The following is a 23,377-nucleotide window of genomic DNA, read 5'->3' on the forward strand; positions in this document are numbered from 1 at the left end:
CTGAGCAGTACCTTAGAGGCAAGGAACCACTGTAATTGCAGTTGTCAAAAGTTAAACAAATTGTTATATTTTCTATTTGTGTTATTGCCATCTATAGATTGCTTTGTCATCTTTAGATTACCTACATTATACCTAAAAAATATTGTAATATTGCTAGATAGAAGTCTAGTTTCACCTATTGATTATGGACATTATACCAAAACAAACACTTTTAATGTTTTGGGTTTTTTTGCTGTAATTTTGCCCCCTATAGATTGCTGATTTCATCCATAGATTACATACATTATATTACAGAGTGTTTTAAAAAGCGGTTATGCTTTTTTGTTAACATTGCCACCTATATATTGCTGATTTCACCTATAGATGTCCTATTATTATAACACAGACAGCTTTTTTAAAACCTAATGTTTTATTTGTAATATTGCCACCTTTAACTTTTTTGTAATTTTCCAATAAGTTCCTAATTCTGTAACTAAATAACTAGTTGAAACTATCATCCACTGAAAACATTTTTTTATGTGAAAACAATATGTTTTATGTGAAAACAAATATTGCTTTCATAGCACATGAGTACATATTTTTTAATAAAACAAGTCCATACATTACATTTTAAAATACCATTTGCTAAATCCAACAAATAAAATACATTGATTCCATGTGTTTAAACACAAACCTAGCACACCGGATGAGACCTTTCAATATCTTAATCGGAAAATTGCTTAAATTCGTGCAGAGACATCTCATGTCATGTGACATAATGACAGGCCAGGAGGCGATAATAGATTATATTTTGGTATGCTGAATTTCTTAAGAAGAGAAAACTTGAAAAGCATCTCCTCCCACTCAGTATATTTTGCTGTGTTGCTGATGTCATACAGCCAGTGTGCAGACGTGTTGCGTTTAGAAAATCCAGTGCCTGTGTCAGAGACGTCTTATTATCCAGCAAGAAGCTCATCTATCAAAACAAATGTATGTACTTTAAATGCCTTTTTACTGTGAGCTGTATTTACATAGGCTTTATAGACTGATGTGTGACATAGGTTTGTTGAAGGCAACAGAGTTTGATTAAAAATCTTTTTTTTTTTTTTTAAATGAGATGTTTTGTGAAAGTTCTTGTAAGTTCTAGCTGTGTACTACATTGTATCAAATTATGTTTTTTTCCGTTTACATTGGTAAAGGAAGTTAGTTTGTCATGTGTTGGAGAGGAAAGAGTGCCTTATCTTTTTGAAATCTATAGATACAGTCTCAAGATTAACATTTAAAAAATACAATATATTTTGAAAAATAGAGATTTTAAAGGGATGTTCTAGCAAAAAGTGCAATGAGGCAGCATGACAATTCAGCACATGTACGGATCATATGCAGTGTTCTCCAAAGAAAATGTTGCCAGCCGGGTGGCATTATGAAGTAGCTGGTTGGGGAGATTAATACTTTGCAATATTATAACATTTTCTTTTATTTATGTATGTTACTTAAACTATCCAAAGCACACATTAATTGCATAATTTAAAACAAATTGAGTTGATAATTTGTGCAAAAAAACAATGAAATAATGTAATACTTGTTCATTTTAGCTTAAAGGGACACTGAACCCAAAAATGTTCTTTTGTGATTCAGATAGAGCATTCAATTTTAAACAACTTTCTAGTTTACTCCTATTATCAATTTTTCTTCATTCTCTTGCTTTCTTTATTTGAAAAATAAGGTATCTAAGCTATTGTTTTGGTTCAGAACCATGGAAAGCACTTGTTTATTGGTAGGTGAATTTACCAACCAATCAGCAAGAACAACACAGTGTGTTCACCAAAAATGGGCCGGCATCTAAACTCACATTCTTGCATTTCAAATAAAGATACCAAGAGAATGAAAAGAATGTGATAATAGGAGTAAATTAGAAAGTTGCTTACAATTGCATGCTCTATCTGAATCATGATGGAAAAAAATTGGGCTCAGTGTCCCTTTAATACTTACAGGGATATTAACCCAAACATTTAGTCGCCAATAAGCAAGTGCAACCCAGGTTCTAAACAAAAAATGGGCAGTCTCTTAAGAATACATTCCTGCTTTTCAAATAAAGATACCAAGAGAAGGAAGAACATTTTATAATGGGAGTAAATTAGGAAGTTGTTTAAATTGCATGCTCTATCTGAATCACGGAAGTTTAATTTTAACTTTAGTGTCCCTTTAAATTTTAGTTAGGTGGTCAAAAAAATCAGGTAGGTAATGTGTCCATTAAATAGGTCCAGTTGATAATACTGATATGTTTACCAATCAGAGACAGAGTATGCTCTTAGATTGGCACCAGGGACTAAAGCAGTCTACTACTGGGAAAATATAACTACTATGGGAAAAATATCACTAGGGTTTACCAGTCTGGGAAAAAAGTTGCTGGTGCAGAGATAAAAAAAATAGCAGTCCACTAAAAGTAACATATAGGAACACTCCTACTTTCTTACTCATCGACTACAATATCTTAATAGGCCAGAATTAGTGGACTAGAGGTAATATCCAGACCTACTCATAGATCAGAGTTCCTTTATTCTTCCAATATTTATTCAAATATTCTTTCATAAAAAAATAGGCATTAATGAACTAAGAAAATATGTAGTGTGATATCCTGAAAACCTTTATATTGAAGCTATAGTTTAAAAACATAGTAACATAGTAGATTAGGTTAAAAAAGACAGAACTCCATCAAGTCAAACCTATAGAAATCTTAATTTATCTACAATAAAAGCTCCAGTTGATCTTAAATTAATCCCATTAATCCTTAGGTAATGTAATTGCTCTTACAGTGAAAAAACATTTACATTACTAGAGATTACATTTCCTTTCTTCCAGCCTTAAATTGTGACCTCTTATTGTCACTAACAATTTTCTTGGAATAAACAAAGCTTCCACCATCTCTGTATATGGGCTTTGAATATATTTATATAAAGTAATCATGTTGCCTCTCAAGCACCTTTTTTCTAGAGTAAACAGTTTGGCTAACCTATCCTCATATAATTCTCCATTCCCCTTACTAGTTTTGTGGCCCTTCTCTGAACTTTTTCTAAGTTTGCAATGTCTTTTTTAGAGATTGTCCCCCAGAACTGCAATCTATACTAAAGGTGAGGTCTTACCAGGGATTTATATAGTGACATAATTATGCTTTCCACTCTTGCATCAATGCCTCATATTATTATATACAAATAAAATGTCCCTGGCCAGCGCTCAAATGCTAGAGCCAAGCAGAGAAACAAACCTGTACTGTTTCCTTAATGACACTTTAAGAGTCCGTGCAGCCTCCCTGTAGGTTTATATTCAGAACAATCCAAGTCAAAGTTAAGTTCAAAATCGAGACTTAATTGGTATATGGCGTCCTGGTACTCACCTGCAAATCCTATGCATACACTCACCTCCAGCATTAAAATTAAAAACACTCCGGGCCTAATAGCTCCCCCTCCACCTCAAAAGCTCACCCCGCAAACCGCCATAGACTTCCTTGAGGACTAACACATATGCAATCAGAACAAGCGAAAAGAAGCGTGGTGGGGGACCTTAGCTTTTATTGAATACATTCCTTCAGTTTTCATATATGATAGTGGACATAATATACTGTATAATCTTCGCACAAGATCTTCACTAAACTATGTTACCAATAAAGTTAATACCTTTATAAGATATATTATATCCCTACAGCATGAAAGTGAGGATTTATATAGTGACAGAATTATTCTTTCCTCCCTTGCATCAATGCCTCTTAATACATGCTAGTATCTTATTAGCCTTAGAAGCCACTGCCCTAGACAATTCCCACAGATCTGTTAGCATATATGGACAGATCAATACATCCATATATATATTTAGACAGCTCAATACATCAATACATATATTGGCAGATTGTTTAATCCCCTTAACCAATATGGATGTTTATCTACGTCTAGTGGTACTTTTTTGTAAGTACTGCTGCAATGTAGATAAACATTCATGCTGTTTCCCAGAATTGCTGATGCTGAGCAGTACCTTAGAGGCAAGGAACCACTGTAATTGCAGTTGTCAAAAGGTAAACAAATTGTTATATTTTCTATTTGTGTTATTGCCATCTATAGATTGCTTTGTCATCTTTAGATTAACTACATTATACCTAAAAAAACCTTCTGTTTTTAAACTGATCTTTTTATTTGCAATATTGCTAGATAGAAGTCTAGTTTCACCTTTTGATTATGGACATTATACCAAAACAAACACTTACGGCTAGATTACGAGTTTTGCATTAGGCTTAGCGTTTCCCGGTCCTAACGCTGCTTTTTAACGCCCGTTGGTATTACGAGTCTTGCAGGTACAGGTGTACCCTCACTTTTTTGGCCAGACTTGGAAATACCGCAAATCCACTTATGTAAATTGCGTATCCTCTTTTTTCAATGGGACTTGCATAGCGCCGATATTACGAGTCTGCCAAAAAGTGAATGGTAGATCCTCTCCTGTCAAGACTGGTACCGCACTTTAAAGCCAGTAGTTAAGAGTTTTACACTACAATGCCGTAGCATAAAACTCTTAACTAAAGTGCTAAAAAGTACACTAACACCCACTATAATAAATATATTAACCCCTAAACCGCTGTACTCCTTCCTCACAAACACTAGTTAAATATTATTAACCCCTAATCTGCCATCCCTAACATCACCGCCACCTACCTACATTTATTAACCACTAATCTGTCGCCCCCAACGTCGCCGCCACTATATTAAAGTTATTAACCCCTAAATCTAAGTCTAACCCTAACACCCCCTAACTTAAATATAATTAAAAGAAATCTAACTAAAAATTAATATCATTAACTAAATTATTCCTATTTAAAACTAAATACTTACCTATAAAATAAACCCTAAGATAGCTACAATATAACTAATAGTTACATTGTAGCTAGCTTAGGGTTTATTTTTATTTTACAGGCAAGTTTGTATCTATTTTAACTAGGTAGAATAGTTACTAAATAGTTATTAACTATTTAATAACTACCTAGCTAAAATAAATACAAAAGTACCTGTAAAATAAAACCTAACCTAAGTTACAATTACACCTAACACTACACTATAAGGCCTAGATTTGGAGTTTGGCGGTAGCCGTGAAAACCAGCGTTAGAGGCTCCTAACGCTGGTTTTAGGCTACCGCCGGTATTTGGAGTCACTCAAAATAGGGTCTAAAGCTCACTTTCCAGCCGTAACTTTTCCATACCGCAGATCCCCTTACGTCAATTGCGTATCCTATCTTTTCAATGGGATCTTTCTAACTCCGGTATTTAGAGTCGTTTCTGAAGTGAGCGTTAGACATCTAACGACAAAACTCCAGCCGCAGGAAAAAAGTCAGTAGTTAAGAGCTTTCTGGGCTAACGCCGGTTTATAAAGCTCTTAACTACTGTGCTCTAAAGTACACTAACACCCATAAACTACCTATGTACCCCTAAACCGAGGTCCCCCCACATCGCCGCCACTCGATTAAATTTTTTAACCCCTAATCTGCCGACCGCCACCTACGTTATACTTATGTACCCCTAATCTGCTGCCCCTAACACCGCCGACCCCTATATTATATTTATTAACCCCTAATCTGCCCCCCTCAACGTCGCCTCCACCTGCCTACACTTATTAACCCCTAATCTGCCGACCGCAAAGCGCCGCCACCTACGTTATCCTTATGTACCCCTAATCTGCTGCCCCTAACACCGCCGACCCCTATATTATATTTATTAACCCCTAATCTGCCCCCCACAACGTCGCCTCCACCTGCCTACACTTATTAACCCCTAATCTGCCGACCGGACCTGAGCGCTACTATAATAAAGTTATTAACCCCTAATCCGCCTCACTAACCCTATCATAAATAGTATTAACCCCTAATCTGCCCTCCCTAACATCGCCGACACCTAACTTCAATTATTAACCCCTAATCTGCCGACCGAATCTCGCCGCTATTCTAATAAATGTATTAACCCCTAAAGCTAAGTCTAACCCTAATACTAACACCCCCCTAAGTTAAATATAATTTAAATCTAACGAAATTAATTAACTCTTATTAAATAAATTATTCCTATTTAAAGCTAAATACTTACCTGTAAAATAAATCCTAATATAGCTACAATATAAATTATAATTATATTATAGCTATTTTAGGATTTATATTTATTTTACAGGTAACTTTGTATTTATTTTAACCAGGTACAATAGCTATTAAATAGTTAAGAACTATTTAATAGCTAAAATAGTTAAAATAATTACAAAATTACCTGTAAAATAAATCCTAACCTAAGTTACAAATAAACCTAACACTAGACTATCAATAAATTAATTAAATAAACTACCTACAATTACCTACAATTAACCTAACACTACACTATCAATAAATTAATTAAATACAATTGCTATAAATAAATACAATTAAATAAACTAGCTAAAGTACAAAAAATAACAAAGAACTAAGTTACAAAAAATAAAAAAATATTTACAAACATAAGAAAAATATTACAACAATTTTAAACTAATTACACCTACTCTAAGCCCCCTAATAAAATAACAAAGCCCCCCAAAATAAAAAAATGCCCTACCCTATTCTAAATTACTAAAGTTCAAAGCTCTTTTACCTTACCAGCCCCGAACAGGGCCCTTTGCGGGGCATGCCCCAAGAAGTTCAGCTCTTTTGCCTGTAAAAAAAAACATACAATACCCAAGCCCCCCAACATTACAACCCACCACCCACATACCCCTAATCTAACCCAAACCCCCCCTTAAATAAACCTAACACTAAGCCCCTGAAGATCATCCTACCTTGTCTTCACCATAGCAGGTTCACCGATCGGTCCAGAAGAGCTCCTCCGATGTCCTGATCCAAGCCCAAGCGGGGGGCTGAAGAGGTCCATGATCTGGCTGAAGTCTTCATCCAAGCGGGGCAGAAGAGTTCTTCCATCCGATTGAAGTCTTCATCCAAGCGGCATCCATCCGGAGCGAAGCGGCAGCATCCTGAAGACCTCCACCGCGGAACATCCATCCTGGCCGACGACTGAACGACGAATGACGGTTCCTTTAAATGACGTCATCCAAGATGGCGTCCCTCGAATTCCGATTGGCTGATAGAATCCTATCAGCCAATCGGAATTCGAGGGACGCCATCTGATCCGATCAGCCAATCAGATTGAGCTTGCATTCTATTGGCTGTTCCGATCAGCCAATAGAATGCAAGCTCAATCTGATTGGCTGATTGGATCAGCCAATCGGATTGAACTTGAATCTGATTGGCTGATTCCATCAGCCAATCAGAATATTCCTACCTTAATTCCGATTGGCTGATAGAATCCTATCAGCCAATCGGAATTCGAGGGACGCCATCTTGGATGACGTCATTTAAAGGAACCGTCATTCGTCGTTCAGTCGTCGGCCAGGATGGATGTTCCGCGGTGGAGGTCTTCAGGATGCTGCCGCTTCGCTCCGGATGGATGCCGCTTGGATGAAGACTTCAATCGGATGGAAGAACTCTTCTGCCCCGCTTGGATGAAGACTTCAGCCGGATCATGGACCTCTTCAGCCCCCCGCTTGGGCTTGGATCAGGACATCGGAGGAGCTCTTCTGGACCGATCGGTGAACCTGCTATGGTGAAGACAAGGTAGGATGATCTTCAGGGGCTTAGTGTTAGGTTTATTTAAGGGGGGTTTGGGTTAGATTAGGGGTATGTGGGTGGTGGGTTGTAATGTTGGGGGGCTTGGGTATTGTATGTTTTTTTTACAGGCAAAAGAGCTGAACTTCTTGGGGCATGCCCCGCAAAGGGCCCTGTTCAGGGCTGGTAAGGTAAAAGAGCTTTGAACTTTAGTAATTTAGAATAGGGTAGGGCATTTTTTTATTTTGGGGGGCTTTGTTATTTTATTAGGGGGCTTAGAGTAGGTGTAATTAGTTTAAAATTGTTGTAATATTTTTCTTATGTTTGTAAATATTTTTTTATTTTTTGTAACTTAGTTCTTTGTTATTTTTTGTACTTTAGCTAGTTTATTTAATTGTATTTATTTGTAGCAATTGTATTTAATTAATTTATTGATAGTGTAGTGTTAGGTTAATTGTAGGTAGTTTATTTAATTAATTTATTGATAGTCTAGTGTTAGGTTTATTTGTAACTTAGGTTAGGATTTATTTTACAGGTAATTTTGTAATTATTGTAACTATTTTAGCTATTAAATAGTTCTTAACTATTTAATAGCTATTGTACCTGGTTAAAATAAATACAAAGTTACCTGTAAAATAAATATAAATCCTAAAATAGCTATAATATAATTATAATTTATATTGCAGCTATATTAGGATTTATTTTACAGGTAAGTATTTAGCTTTAAATAGGAATAATTTATTTAATAAGAGTTAATTAATTTCGTTAGATTTAAATTATATTTAATTTAGGGGGGTGTTAGTATTAGGGTTAGACTTAGCTTTAGGGGTTAATACATTTATTAGAATAGCGGCGAGATTCGGTCGGCAGATTAGGGGTTAATAATTGAAGTTAGGTGTCGGCGATGTTAGGGAGGGCAGATTAGGGGTTAATACTATTTATGATAGGGTTAGTGAGGCGGATTAGGGGTTAATAACTTTATTATAGTAGCGCTCAGGTCCGGTCGGCAGATTAGGGGTTAATAAGTGTAGGCAGGTGGAGGCGACGTTGTGGGGGGCAGATTAGGGGTTAATAAATATAATATAGGGGTCGGCGATGTTAGGGCAGCAGATTAGGGGTACATAGGGATAATGTAAGTAGCGGCGGTTTACGGAGCGGCAGATTAGGGGTTAAAAATAATATGCAGGGGTCAGCGATAGCGGGGGCGGCAGATTAGGGGTTAATAAGTGTAAGGTTAGGGGTGTTTAGACTCGGGGTACATGTTAGAGTGTTAAGTGCAGACGTCGGAAGGGTTACCGCATAGCAAACAATGGGGCTGCGTTAGGAGCTGAACGCTGCTTTTTTGCAGGTGTTAGGTTTTTTTTCAGCTCAAACAGCCCCATTGTTTCCTATGGGGGAATCGTGCACAAGCACGTTTTTGAGGCTGGCCGCGTCCGTAAGCAACTCTGGTATTGAGAGTTGAAGCTGCGTTAAAAATGCTCTACGCTCCTTTTTTGGAGCCTAACGCAGCCTTTATGTGGACTCTCGATACCAGAGTTATTTTTATGGTGCGGCCAGAAAAACGCGGGCGTTAGATTTTCGGCTCATTACCGACAAAACTCCAAATCTAGGCCTAATTAAATAAATTAACTAAATTAAATACAATTAAATAAATTACATACAATTACCTAAATTAAATTAAATTAGCTAAAGTACAAAAACCCCCCCACTAAATTACAGAAAATAATAAACAAATTACAGATATTTAAACTAATTACACCTAATCTAATAGCCTTATTAAAATAAAAAAGCCCCCCCCCCCCAAAATAAAAAAAACCTAGCCTAAACTAAACTACCAATGGCCCTTAAAAGGGCCTTTTGCAGGGCATTGCCCCAAAGTAATCAGCTCTTTTACCTGTAAAAAAAAGTACAAACAACCCCCCCAACAGTAAAACCCACCACACACACAACCAACCCCCCAAATAAAAACCTATCAAAAAAAAACCTAAGCTCCCTATTGCTCTGAAAAGGGCATTTGGATGGGCATTGCCCTTAAAAGGGCAGTTAGCTCTTTAGCCGCCCAAAGTCCCTAACCTAAAAATAAAACCCATCCAATACACCATTAAAAAAACCTAATACTAACCCTTGAAGATCGACTTACCGGGAGACGTCTTCATCCAAGCCGGGCGAAGTGGTCCTCCAGACGGGCAGAAGTCTTCATCCAAGCCGGGCAGAAGTCTTCATCCAGACGGCATCTTCTATCTTCATTCATCCGGCACGAAGGGGGTCCATCTTCAAGACATCCAACGTGGAGAATCCTCTTCATCCAACAGCTAACACAGAATGAAGGTACCTTTAAGTGATGTCATCTAAGATGGCGTCCCTTAGATTCCGATTGGCTGATTGAATTCTCTCAGCCAATCGGAATTAAGGTAGAACAAATCCTATTGGCTGATGCAATCAGCCAATAGGATTGAGCTCGTATTCTATTGGCTGTTCCAATCAGCCAATAGAATGCAAGCTCAATCCTATTGGCTGATTGCATCAGCCAATAGGATTTTTTCTACCTTAATTCCGATTGGCTGCCCGTCTGGAGGATCACTTCTGCCCGTCTTGGATGAAGACTTTTGCCCGTCTGGAGGACCACTTCACCCGGCTTGGATGAAGACTTCTCCCGGCTTCGTTGAGGACTTCGGCTTGGCTTCGATGAAGACGTCTCCTGGTAAGTCGATCTTCAGGGGGTTAGTGTTAGGTTTTTTTAAGGGTGTATTGGGTGGGTTTAATTTTTAGGTTAGGGACTTTGGGCGGCAAAAGAGCTAACTGCCCTTTTAAGGGCAATGCTCATCCAAATGCCCTTTTCAGGGCAATGGGGATCTTAGGTTTTTTTAGATAGGTTTTTATTTGGGGGGTTGGTTGTATGGGTGGTGGGTTTTACTGTTGGGGGGGGCTGTTTGTATTTTTTTTACAGGTAAAAGAGCTGATTACTTTGGGGCAATGCCCCGCAAAAGGCCCTTTTAATGGCTATTGGTAGTTTAGTTTAGGCTAGGGTTTTTTTTTTTGTTTTGGGGGGGTGTTTTTTATTTTAATAGGGCTATTAGATTAGGTGTAATTAGTTTAAATATCTGTATTTTTTATTATTTTCTGTAATTTAGTTTTTTTTGTTTTTTTTTAGCTAATTTAATTTAATTTAGGTAATTGTATTTAATTTAGTAAATGTATTTAATTATGGTGTAGTGTTAGGTGTAATTGTAACTTAGGTTAGGGTTTATTTTACAGGTACTTTTGTATTTATTTTAACTAGGTAGTTATTAAATAGTTAATAACTATTTAATAACTATTCTACCTAGTTAAAATAAATACAAACTTGCCTGTAAAATAAAAATAAACCCTAAAATAGCTACAATGTAACTATTAGTTATTTTGTAGCTAGCTTAGGGTTTATTTTATAGGTAAGTATTTAGTTTTAAATAGGAATAATGTAGTTAATTATAATAATAATCCAGGTGGAGTCTGAAAACATCCACCTGGAATAATTCTGACTGTTACTGACAAACATCAACTCCTGAGGGAAGATTACTCAAAGGAAGGGTAAGACTACCTGCATGGCAGGATTACTACAAAGTCTACCAAAGGTACTAATCATATAAAGATCTTTTAAAAAAACCCTCCCTAAGGCAAGTCCTAAAAGGCAACTTAAGCATTCAGTAGTTGGCCACTACTAAAGTTTATTGTCAAGGAGAAATATGCATTAGGAGAGACTTTTGTGTAATCGTTACATTTGGAGAGACTTTCCATTTCTAAAATAACACGCAAATTTACATATGTCAAAATAAGGGGCATTGCAACAAAATTACCATTTGCTTAAAGAGACTATACAGCTTTCTCTTTAAAAATAATATTTTTTTTTGGTTAATTAAAGGTGGTAACGTTAGACCATCCTATACTTATCAGTCCAGTAAGAAAACACAGAAGCCATTTTCTTAAAGCAGAAGTATATTGAAAACACTTGCATAAAGTTATAAGCTTAGTAATTTATTTTAAATATCTACGCATATCAAAGGTTTTCTTAGAAGAAAGTTTAATTGTTTGTTTTTAAAGGAATAAATTTGTCACAATAGATTTCAGTGAAAAATCTGCTAATTGTATAATTTTGTTTTTTATGATTTTTATGTAATGTTTTTTTAATAAGTAAAAGTTGGCATATATTTTCAAGTTCTCTTCACTATATATTAGTCAAAAAAAAAAAAAAAAAAACGTACCTGGTTTAACCATATCACAAATATAGAGGCTTTAAACTGAGAGTCCGGAAGTGTTTCAATGTGACATCATATTTATTTGGGTACAGATAAAATTTATAAACATTAGAATTCACATTTAATGTTTCATATATTCAAAACTAATAAAGAACATAACAACCATTATGTAAATTTATAATAAACACGAATAAATAAATAAAGGTGTATTTTTCAATAAAAGATAAAAAAAGAGTGATTTATCCTTCAATAATTTTTTACCAAAAAGGAAAAGAGTCCAAATATATATATAATTATATATATATATATATAATTATTTGAGAACACCCTTATTAAGGTCCCCATTATTAATGTGATCATACCCATATCTCTAACGTTTTGAGCTTACTGAACACCCCCGAAAACCATTCTCTGTTTTATTTACATTTTCTCTGTCCAGGAGGAGGACAGTATTTCGGGAGGCAAAAAAGCGTTTTAAGTCCAGCGCTTTATACACTATAAACCCTTTATTTTCTACCTTTAAGTGATGTCATCTAAGATGGCGTCCCTTAGATTCCGATTGGCTGATAGAATTCTATCAGCCAATCGGAATTAAGGTAGAACAAATCCTATTGGCTGATGCAATCAGCCAATAGGATTGAGCTCGTATTCTATTGGCTGTTCCAATCAGCCAATAGAATGCAAGCTCAATCCTATTGGCTGATTGCATCAGCCAATAGGATTTTTTCTACCTTAATTGCGATTGGCTGCCCGTCTGGAGGATCACTTCTGCCCGTCTTGGATGAAGACTTTTGCCCGTCTGGTGGACCACTTCACCCGGCTTGGATGAAGACTTCTCCCGGCTTCATTGAGGACTTTGGCTTGGTTTCGATGAAGACGTCTCCTGGTAAGTCGATCTTCAGGGGGTTAGTGTTAGGTTTTTTTAAGGGTGTATTGGGTGGGTTTTATTTTTAGGTTAGGGACTTTGGGCGGCAAAAGAGCTAACTGCCCTTTTAAGGGCAATGCTCATCCAAATGCCCTTTTCAGGGCAATGGGGATCTTAGGTTTTTTTAGATAGGTTTTTATTTGGGGGGTTGGTTGTATGGGTGGTGGGTTTTACTGTTGGGGGGGGCTGTTTGTATTTTTTTTACAGGTAAAAGAGCTGATTACTTTGGGGCAATGCCCCGCAAAAGGCCCTTTTAATGGCTATTGGTAGTTTAGTTTAGGCTAGGGTTTTTTTTTTTGTTTTGGGGGGGTGTTTTTTATTTTAATAGGGCTATTAGATTAGGTGTAATTAGTTTAAATATCTGTATTTTTTATTATTTTCTGTAATTTAGTTTTTTTTGTTTTTTTTAGCTAATTTAATTTAATTTAGGTAATTGTATTTAATTTAGTAAATGTATTTAATTATGGTGTAGTGTTAGGTGTAATTGTAACTTAGGTTAGGGTTTATTTTACAGGTACTTTTGTATTTATTTTAACTAGGTAGTTATTAAATAGTTAATAACTATTTAATAACTATTCTACCTAGTTAAAATAAATACAAACTTGCCTGTAAAATAAAAATAAACCCTAAAATAGCTACAATGTAACTATTAGTTATTTTGTAGCTAGCTTAGGGTTTATTTTATAGGTAAGTATTTAGTTTTAAATAGGAATAATGTAGTTAATTATAATAATAATCCAGGTGGAGTCTGAAAACATCCACCTGGAATAATTCTGACTGTTACTGACAAACATCAACTCCTGAGGGAAGATTACTCAAAGGAAGGGTAAGACTACCTGCATGGCAGGATTACTACAAAGTCTACCAAAGGTACTAATCATATAAAGATCTTTTAAAAAAACCCTCCCTAAGGCAAGTCCTAAAAGGCAACTTAAGCATTCAGTAGTTGGCCACTACTAAAGTTTATTGTCAAGGAGAAATATGCATTAGGAGAGACTTTTGTGTAATCGTTACATTTGGAGAGACTTTCCATTTCTAAAATAACACGCAAATTTACATATGTCAAAATAAGGGGCATTGCAACAAAATTACCATTTGCTTAAAGAGACTATACAGCTTTCTCTTTAAAAATAATATTTTTTTTTGGTTAATTAAAGGTGGTAACGTTAGACCATCCTATACTTATCAGTCCAGTAAGAAAACACAGAAGCCATTTTCTTAAAGCAGAAGTATATTGAAAACACTTGCATAAAGTTATAAGCTTAGTAATTTATTTTAAATATCTACGCATATCAAAGGTTTTCTTAGAAGAAAGTTTAATTGTTTGTTTTTAAAGGAATAAATTTGTCACAATAGATTTCAGTGAAAAATCTGCTAATTGTATAATTTTGTTTTTTATGATTTTTATGTAATGTTTTTTTAATAAGTAAAAGTTGGCATATATTTTCAAGTTCTCTTCACTATATATTAGTCAAAAAAAAAAAAAAAAAAACGTACCTGGTTTAACCATATCACAAATATAGAGGCTTTAAACTGAGAGTCCGGAAGTGTTTCAATGTGACATCATATTTATTTGGGTACAGATAAAATTTATAAACATTAGAATTCACATTTAATGTTTCATATATTCAAAACTAATAAAGAACATAACAACCATTATGTAAATTTATAATAAACACGAATAAATAAATAAAGGTGTATTTTTCAATAAAAGATAAAAAAAGAGTGATTTATCCTTCAATAATTTTTTACCAAAAAGGAAAAGAGTCCAAATATATATATAATTATATATATATATATATAATTATTTGAGAACACCCTTATTAAGGTCCCCATTATTAATGTGATCATACCCATATCTCTAACGTTTTGAGCTTACTGAACACCCCCGAAAACCATTCTCTGTTTTATTTACATTTTCTCTGTCCAGGAGGAGGACAGTATTTCGGGAGGCAAAAAAGCGTTTTAAGTCCAGCGCTTTATACACTATAAACCCTTTATTTTCTACCTTTAAGTGATGTCATCTAAGATGGCGTCCCTTAGATTCCGATTGGCTGATAGAATTCTATCAGCCAATCGGAATTAAGGTAGAACAAATCCTATTGGCTGATGCAATCAGCCAATAGGATTGAGCTCGTATTCTATTGGCTGTTCCAATCAGCCAATAGAATGCAAGCTCAATCCTATTGGCTGATTGCATCAGCCAATAGGATTTTTTCTACCTTAATTGCGATTGGCTGCCCGTCTGGAGGATCACTTCTGCCCGTCTTGGATGAAGACTTTTGCCCGTCTGGTGGACCACTTCACCCGGCTTGGATGAAGACTTCTCCCGGCTTCATTGAGGACTTTGGCTTGGTTTCGATGAAGACGTCTCCTGGTAAGTCGATCTTCAGGGGGTTAGTGTTAGGTTTTTTTAAGGGTGTATTGGGTGGGTTTTATTTTTAGGTTAGGGACTTTGGGCGGCAAAAGAGCTAACTGCCCTTTTAAGGGCAATGCTCATCCAAATGCCCTTTTCAGGGCAATGGGGATCTTAGGTTTTTTTAGATAGGTTTTTATTTGGGGGGTTGGTTGTATGGGTGGTGAGTTTTACTGTTGCGGGGGGCTGTTTGTATTTTTTTTACAGGTAAAAGAGCTGATTATGTAGGCCAGGCCTCCAGACTTTTGAAAGACAGAATCAAAGAACACCTGTTAAAAATCAAGCATAAAAATGTAGACACACCACTATATCGGCATTTCACGCAGCAACATCAGGGAAGACAAAAAGATCTTAGCTACATAGGTATCCAATTGGTTACAGCCAATTGGAGAGGGGGGAACTATGAAAAGAAACTATTAACTGCTGAATCAAAATGGATTTTCAATTTAGATTGCCTTTACCCTAAGGGTCTTAATAACAAAGAAGATCTATCTCATCTTCTTAACTTAAGATTATAGCCGCTGTTATTATTCTATCCTATAGGTGTAGCTTAAATAGGTGCATGTATTTTCATACTAGCATAGATTAGGCACACCCCCACATAGAGTATATGTAGGCATTTGAAAGAGATAGGTCATTGTAATTGCGATTTCAAGTACATCTGTTAATATAACCATGCACCCCCCCTCTTCACCTGCCACTTTGCATTACTATTACTGATGGAGAGTTTCAAATATTGAAATATTTTAATATTCTAATTTTTACATATTTTAATTATGTTTACAATCGATGTTCATTATCCTAATGTTTTTATCATGTTTATCCTTCGAACAATTTAATTATATTTTAATTATGTTTACAATCGATGTTCATTATCCCAATGTTTTTATCATGTTTATCATTCCAATGTTTTTTAGCCCTGGGTCGTCTCCATATAGGAGGCTATATGACAATGTTTATCTTAATAGGTTTCATGATATTTCTATATATCAAAAAATATATGATTTTTTATGACATTCCAGAAGACATTCTATACGCTTTTCCTAAATAGATATCTCTATAGGGACAGTGATATTATTGCTTACATTTTAGGACCCTTTTAGATTGTTATATTTTTTAAATAATAATCTTCTATTTTATTTTATTCCTTAATAGTGTCATATCCACTATAATATTTATTACTTTGATGTCTTCCCTAAGTAGAATACATTTTTCATTCACTCGTCTTTTCTGTCAAAGAAGGGCCTAACAAGCAGCCTTACAATTTTCAAAAATAGCTTGTTACCTTAGGATAGATTAAGCCTATTTTCAGATCAGGCATGGTAAATCTAAATATATGACTGAAAATTGTTCTATTCATTCACTCTTATATTGGTTTCCATGGTGATAAATGACTGAACACACACTTCCGGTTTGCCGATTTTAGGCAAATATTATCTTTCAAATATTAATGAAACAAATAAAAATGAACATGTACTTTATTTGAAACATAGCATGAATTTACCATGAAAATAGGAACATATATACAAAAATAGAATAAACTCAATAGTACTTCCAGGTCATCAGGAACAGGAAGTAGAGGTTATATTTTTTTACTTCCAGGTCAACAGGAACAGGAAGTAGAGGTTATTTTTTTACTTCCAGGTCAACAGGAACAGGAAGTAGAGGTTATTTTTTGGCGCCAAAACAACACTGGCACTTATTGGCCAGTAATAGCTATAAAAGGAGCTACCATGCTAAATCCATCTATAGTCTTGATAAAGGCCCAGTTCTTAGGGCCGAAACGCGTTGACATATATGGTAAGCTTCTTTTCAATTACTGACTAAGTTTGAATAGCAGTTTGCACTATGTTATATTTGTTTTATTACAGGTATATCTTTGAATGAATTGATCCCTGAGACAAAAACGTACCTGGTTTTTTCATTGTTTACACACAGGAATAACTTTTTAGGAGCATCTCTTCACATCTTGTATTCACATAAGGGTCACTTTATAAGTGTGTTATTCACTTTAACACATCCTAAATATTCATTGGGATTATTTTTTCACATTTTTTCCTTTTTCTTTTTTCATTTTTGTGTACACACATTTTTGATTATTCACGCCCACTTCATCACATCATCTTTTCAGGATTTTTTGGATATTCACAATAATTTTTGAAATTTGATTTGAAAACCACTATGTTTTTCTTTTTTACACACTTCATCATTTCACCGTTTATCGAGGGATATTTAAGGATAACTGTTTAAAATAGAATCTTCATATTGGACATTCACTCTCTGGAAAGAATTTAAAGTTTGGGACCTACATATTTATGGACACCTACTCAGTAAATTGATGTTTTTATATATTTAGATTTTTTATCCAACCATCAACAGCTGTTTTATTGTAATTTATTTTGTGATTAAGATTGTATATTGTTGTGGTTTTTAACATCAATTGTATTGTTTTTTATATAGATATATGCATATTTTATTGTTAATTTTAAGTGGATCCACTTTTGTATCTTGTTTGTATATTTTAGCTATAAGTAGCTTATAAAATATTTTATATACCCCTATAGAATTTCAATATATTTTTTATTTAAATAATCTTGTCGCTACTAGTGTCTTAGCCTTTTAGGAGGCGCTCTGTGTATTTATTTTTAGCACTACATTCACCTTTTTGGGGGTGCTGGTACCCACAATACTAGGAGCTACAGACACAAGGTTGAGCGCTGTCAGATTTTAACAGATTTTTAAAAGAGCTGATTACTTTGGGGCAATGCCCCGCAAAAGGCCCTTTTAATGGCTATTGGTAGTTTAGTTTAGGCTAGGGTTGTTTTTTTGTTTTGGGGGGGTGTTTTTTATTTTAATAGGGCTATTAGATTAGGTGTAATTATTTTAAATATCTGTATTTTTTATTATTTTCTGTAATTTAGGTTTTTTTGTTTTTTTTAGCTAATTTTATTTAATTTAAGTAATTGTATTTAATTTAGTAAATTTATTTAATTATGGTGTAGTGTTAGGTGTAATTGTAACTTAGGTTAGGGTTTATTTTACAGGTACTTTTGTATTTATTTTAACTAGGTAGTTATTAAATAGTTAATAACTATTTAATAACTATTCTACCTAGTTAAAATAAATACAAACTTGCCTGTAAAATAAAAATAAACCCTAAAATAGCTACAATGTAACTATTAGTTATTTTGTAGCTAGCTTAGGGTTTATTTTATAAGTAAGTATTTAGTTTTTAATAGGAATAATGTAGTTAATTATAATAATTTTTTTTAGATTTATTGTAATTATATTTAAGTTAGGGGGTGTTAGGGTTAGACTTAGGTTTAGGGGTTAATACATTTAGTATAGTGGCGGCGACGTTGGAGGCGGCAGATTAGGGGTTAATAAATGTAGGTAGGTGGCGGCGATGTTAGGGCCAGCAGATTAGGGGTTAATAAATATAATGTAGGTGTCGGTGATGTTGGGGGCAGCAGATTAGGGGTTAATAAGTATAATGTAGGTGACGGCGGTGTCCGGAGCAACAGATTATGGGTTAATAAATATAATTTAGGTGTCGGCCATGTCGGGGGTGGCAGATTAGGGGTTAATAAGTGTAAGATTAGGGGTGTTTAGACTCGGGGTTCATGTTAGGGTGTTAGGTGTAGACATAACTTTTATTTCCTCATAGGAATCAATGGGGCTGCGTTAAGGAGTTTTACGCTGCCTTTTTGCAGGTGTTGATTCCTATGGGGAAATTGTGCACGAGCACTTCACACCAGCTCACCGCTGACTTAAGCAGCGCTGGTATTGGAGTGCGGTAATGAGCAAAATTTTGCTCAATGCTCACTTCTTGTCTTTTAACCACGGGTTTCTGAAAACTCGTAATACCAGCGCTGCAGGTAAGTGAGCAGTGAGGGAAAACTGCTCGTTAGCACCGCACAGCCTCTAACGCAAAACTCGTAATCTAGCCGTTAATGTTTTGTTTTTGCTGTCATTTTGCCACCCATAGATTGATGATTTCATTCATAGATTACATATAATATATCACAGTGTTTTAAAAAGTTGTTATAAATTTTGTTAAAATTGCCACCTATTGATTGCTGATTTCACCTATAGATTGTCTATTATTATAACACAGACAGCTTTTTTAAAATCTAATGTTTTATTTGTAATATTGCTACCTTTACTTTTCCAACTTTACTTTTTGTAATTTTCCAATAATTTCTTAATTCTGTAACTAAATAACTATTTGAAACTATCATCCACTGAAAGCTCTTTTTATGTGAAAACAAATATTGCTTTCATAACACATGAGTACATATTTTTTTAATAAAACAAGTCCATACATTACATTTTAAAATACCATTTGCTAAATCCAACAAATAAAATACATTGATTCCATGTGTTTAAAGTGAATGTAAATTTTGATGCTAAAGTGCCCGTTTTTTTAAAAATTGGATTAAAAACAGGGGCGCTTTAATCCATCAAAATTTACATTTCACTCCTTTTGTGAAAAAAAACTTACCTTTTAAACTTGACTGCCGCTCCAGCTTCCCCCAGTCGTCGCAAGCCATTTCTGACGTCAGAAATTATGGATCGGTCATCCTCCAATCACGGCTCCCCCCCGGGGGAATCAGTGTCTGATTCAACGCCGTGATTGGAGGAAGTCGGATTCCACATTTTAGACCCAGGAAGAGGCTTTGCGACGGGTGGCGGAAGCTGGATCGGCTGTCAAGATTAATAGGGTAAGTATTTTTTCACAAAACTCCTGAAATTTACATTTTGATGAATTAAAGTGCCCCTGTTTTTAATCGAATTTTTAAAAACCGGGCACTTTAGCATCAAAATTTACATTCACTTTAAACACAAACCTAGCACACAGGATGAGAACTTTCAATATCTTAATCTGAAAATCGCTTAAATTTGTGCAGATGCCAGGTCATGAGATAATAGATTATATTTTGGTACGCTGAATTTCTTAAGAAGAGAACTGACAAACTTGAAAAGCATCTCCTCCCACTCAGTATATTTTGCTGTGTTGTTGATGTCATACAGCCAGTGTGCAGACGTGCTGCGTTTAGAAAATCCAGTGCCTGTGTCAGAGACGTCTTATTATCCAGCAAGAAGCTCATCTTTCAAAACAAATGTATGTACTTCAAATGCCTTTTTACTGTGAGCTGTATTTACATAGGCTTTATAGACTGATGTGTGACATAGGTTTGTTGAAGACAACAGAGTTTGATTAAAAATCTTTTTTTTTTTTTTTTTAAATTAAATGTTTTGTGTTCTTGTAAGTTCTTAGCTGTGTACTACATTGTATCATATTATGTTTTTTTCCGTTTACATTGGTAAAGGAAGTTAGTTTGTCATGTGTTGGAGAGGAAATAGTGCCTTATCTTTTTGAAATATATAAAAAGAACCTCAGATACAGTCTCAAGATTACCATTTAAAAAATACAATATATTTTAAGAGATAGAGATTTTAAAGGGATGTTCTAGCAAAAAAGTGCAATGAGGCAGCTGCATGACAATTCAGCACATGTACGGATCATATGCAGTGTTCTCCAAAGAAAACGTTGCCAGCCGGGTGGCTGGTTGGGGAGATTAATACTTTGCAATATTATAACATTTTCTTTTATTTGTGTATGTTACTTAAACTATCCAAAGCACACATTAATGGCATAATTTAAAACGAATTGAGTTGATAATTTGTGCAAAAAAACAATGAAATAATGTAATACTTGTTCATTTTAGCTTAATACTTACAGGGATATTAATCCCGTCTCTTAAAGGGCCATAATACCCAAATGTTTAAACACTTGAAAGTGATGCAGTATAGCTGTAAAAAGCTGACTAGAAAATATCACCTGAACATCTCTATGTAAAAAAGAAAGATATTTTACCTCAAAAGTTCCTCAGTAGCCACATCCCATTGTAAAGGATTTCTAAGCAGCATATTAGTATGTCTGTCCTGGGACAGCTGAAAGGATGAGCCTCGTGAACTCTAATATTATTTCACCAATCAGGTAAAGGAAGCTTACTATGAAATATCATGAGAATTAAGTCAAATCTCATGAGATCACAGTAAGAGTTCATGACCTCAGCACTGCTGATGCTGATTGGCTGCTGTTCATTTCTTCATTTTATTTTTTTTACCTGCAGCTGGGAGCAGCTGAGTATAACTTTTTACACAGAACTTACTCTGCTGAGCTGAGAAGATTGTGAGGTAAAATATCTTCCTTTTTTACATAGAGATGCTCAGATGATATTTTCCTGTCAGCTTTTTACAGTTATACTGCATTAGTTTCAAGTGATTTAGCATATGAGTATTATGTCCCTTTAAGCATACATTCCTGCTTTTCAAATAAAGATACCAAGAGAAGGAAGAACATTTTATAATGGGAGTAAATGTGGAAGTTGTTTAAATTGCATGCTCTATCTGAATCACGGAAGTTTAATTTTAACTTTAGTGTCCCTTTAAATTTTAGTTAGGTGGTCAAAAAAATCAGGTAGGTAATTTGTCCATTAAATAGGTCCTGTTGATAATACTGATATGTTTACCAATCAGAGACAGAGTATGCTCTTAGATTGGCACCAGGGACTAAAGCAGTCTACTACTGGGAAAATATAACTACTACTGGAAAAATATCACTAGGGTTTACCAGGCTGGGAAAAAAGTTGCTGGTGCAGAGATAAAAAAATAGCAGTCCACTAAAAGTAACATATAGGAACTCCTACTTTCTTACTCATCGACTACAATTTCTTAATAGGCCAGAATTAGTGGACGAGAGGTAATATCCAGACCTACTCATAGATCAGAGTTCCTTTATTCTTCCAATATTTATTCAAATATTCTTTCATAAGAAAAAATAGGCATTAATGAACTAAGAAAATATGTAGTGTGATATCCTAAAAACCTTTATATTGAAGCTATAGTTTAAAAACATATTAACATAGTAGATTAGAACTCCAAGTCCAACCTAAAAAAAATCTTAATTTATCTACAATAAAAGCTCCAGTTGATCTTAAATTAATCCCATTAATCCTTAGGTAATGTAATTGCTCTTACAGTGAAAAAACATTTACATTACTAGAGATTACATTTCCTTTCTTCCAGCCTTAAATTGTGACCTCTTATTGTCACTAACAATTTTCTTGGAATAAACAAAGCTTCCACCATCTCTGTATATGGGCTTTGAATATATTTATATAAAGTAATCATGTCGCCTCTCAAGCACCTTTTTTCTAGAGTAAACAGTTTGGCTAACCTATCCTCATAGTTTAAATTCTCCATTCCCCTTACTAGTTTTGTGGCCCTTCTCTGAACTTTTTCTAAGTTTGCAATGTCTTTTTTAGAGATTGTCCCCCAGAACTGCAATCTATACTCAAGGTGAGGTCTTACCAGGGATTTATATAGTGACATAATTATGCTTTCCACTCTTGCATCAATGCCTCTTTTAATACATGCTAGTATCTTATTATTATATACAAATAAAATGTCCCTGGCCAGCGCTCAAATGCTAGAGCCAAGCAGAGAAACAAACCTGTACTGTTTCCTTAATGACACTTTAAGAGTCCGTGCAGCCTCCCTGTAGGTTTATATTCAGAACAATCCAAGTCAAAGTTAAGTTCAAAATCAAGACTTAAAGGGACACTGTACCCAAAAATTTTCTTTCATGATTCAGATTGAGCATGAAATTTTAAGCAACTTTCTAATTTACTCCTATTATCAAATTTCTTCTTTCTCTTGGTATCTTTAATTGAAATGCAAGAATGTAAGTTTAGATGCCGTCCCATTTTTGGTGAACAACCTGGGTTGTCCTTGCTGATTGGTGGATAAATTCATCCACCAATAAAAAAGTGCTGTTCAGAGTACTGAAACCAAAAAAAATCTTAGATGCCTTCTTTTTCAAATAATGATAGCAAGAGAACGAAGAAAAATTGATAATAGGAGTAAATTAGAAAGTTGCTTAAAATTGCATGCTCTTTCTGAATTACAAAATAAACTTTTTGGGTACAGTGTCCCTTTAATTGGTATATGGCATCCTGGTACTCACGGCCCTCAGATACATGAAAGACCTGTAAATCCTATGCATATGCTCACCTCCAGCATTAAAATGGAAAACACTCTGGGCCTCCTAGCTCCTCCTCCACCTCAAAAGCTCACCCTGCAAACCGCCATAGACTTCCTTGAGGACTA

At 34.9% G+C, this 23,377-nt stretch overlaps 1 protein-coding gene across 3 annotated transcripts in view; it reads left to right on the forward strand.

Annotated features, from left to right (window-relative positions):
• Positions 1-891: 891 nt before the first annotated feature.
• LOC128654012 (interleukin-1 receptor type 1) overlaps positions 892-23,377 on the forward strand; it is a 317,896-nt gene continuing 295,410 nt past the window's right edge. For 2 of the 3 annotated variants that reach the window (XM_053707656.1, XM_053707658.1), the window contains exon 1: positions 20,218-20,324. In XM_053707656.1, coding sequence (XP_053563631.1) covers positions 20,223-20,324 — 102 coding nt within the window. In that variant the 5' untranslated portion in view covers positions 20,218-20,222. Of the gene's footprint in view, positions 970-20,217; positions 20,325-23,377 lie in introns of those variants that run through there. The other variant, XM_053707657.1, reaches the window with a different exon arrangement.

Source organism: Bombina bombina, chromosome 3 (assembly GCF_027579735.1).
Source record: "Bombina bombina isolate aBomBom1 chromosome 3, aBomBom1.pri, whole genome shotgun sequence".
Classification (NCBI taxonomy): Eukaryota; Metazoa; Chordata; class Amphibia; order Anura; family Bombinatoridae; genus Bombina; species Bombina bombina.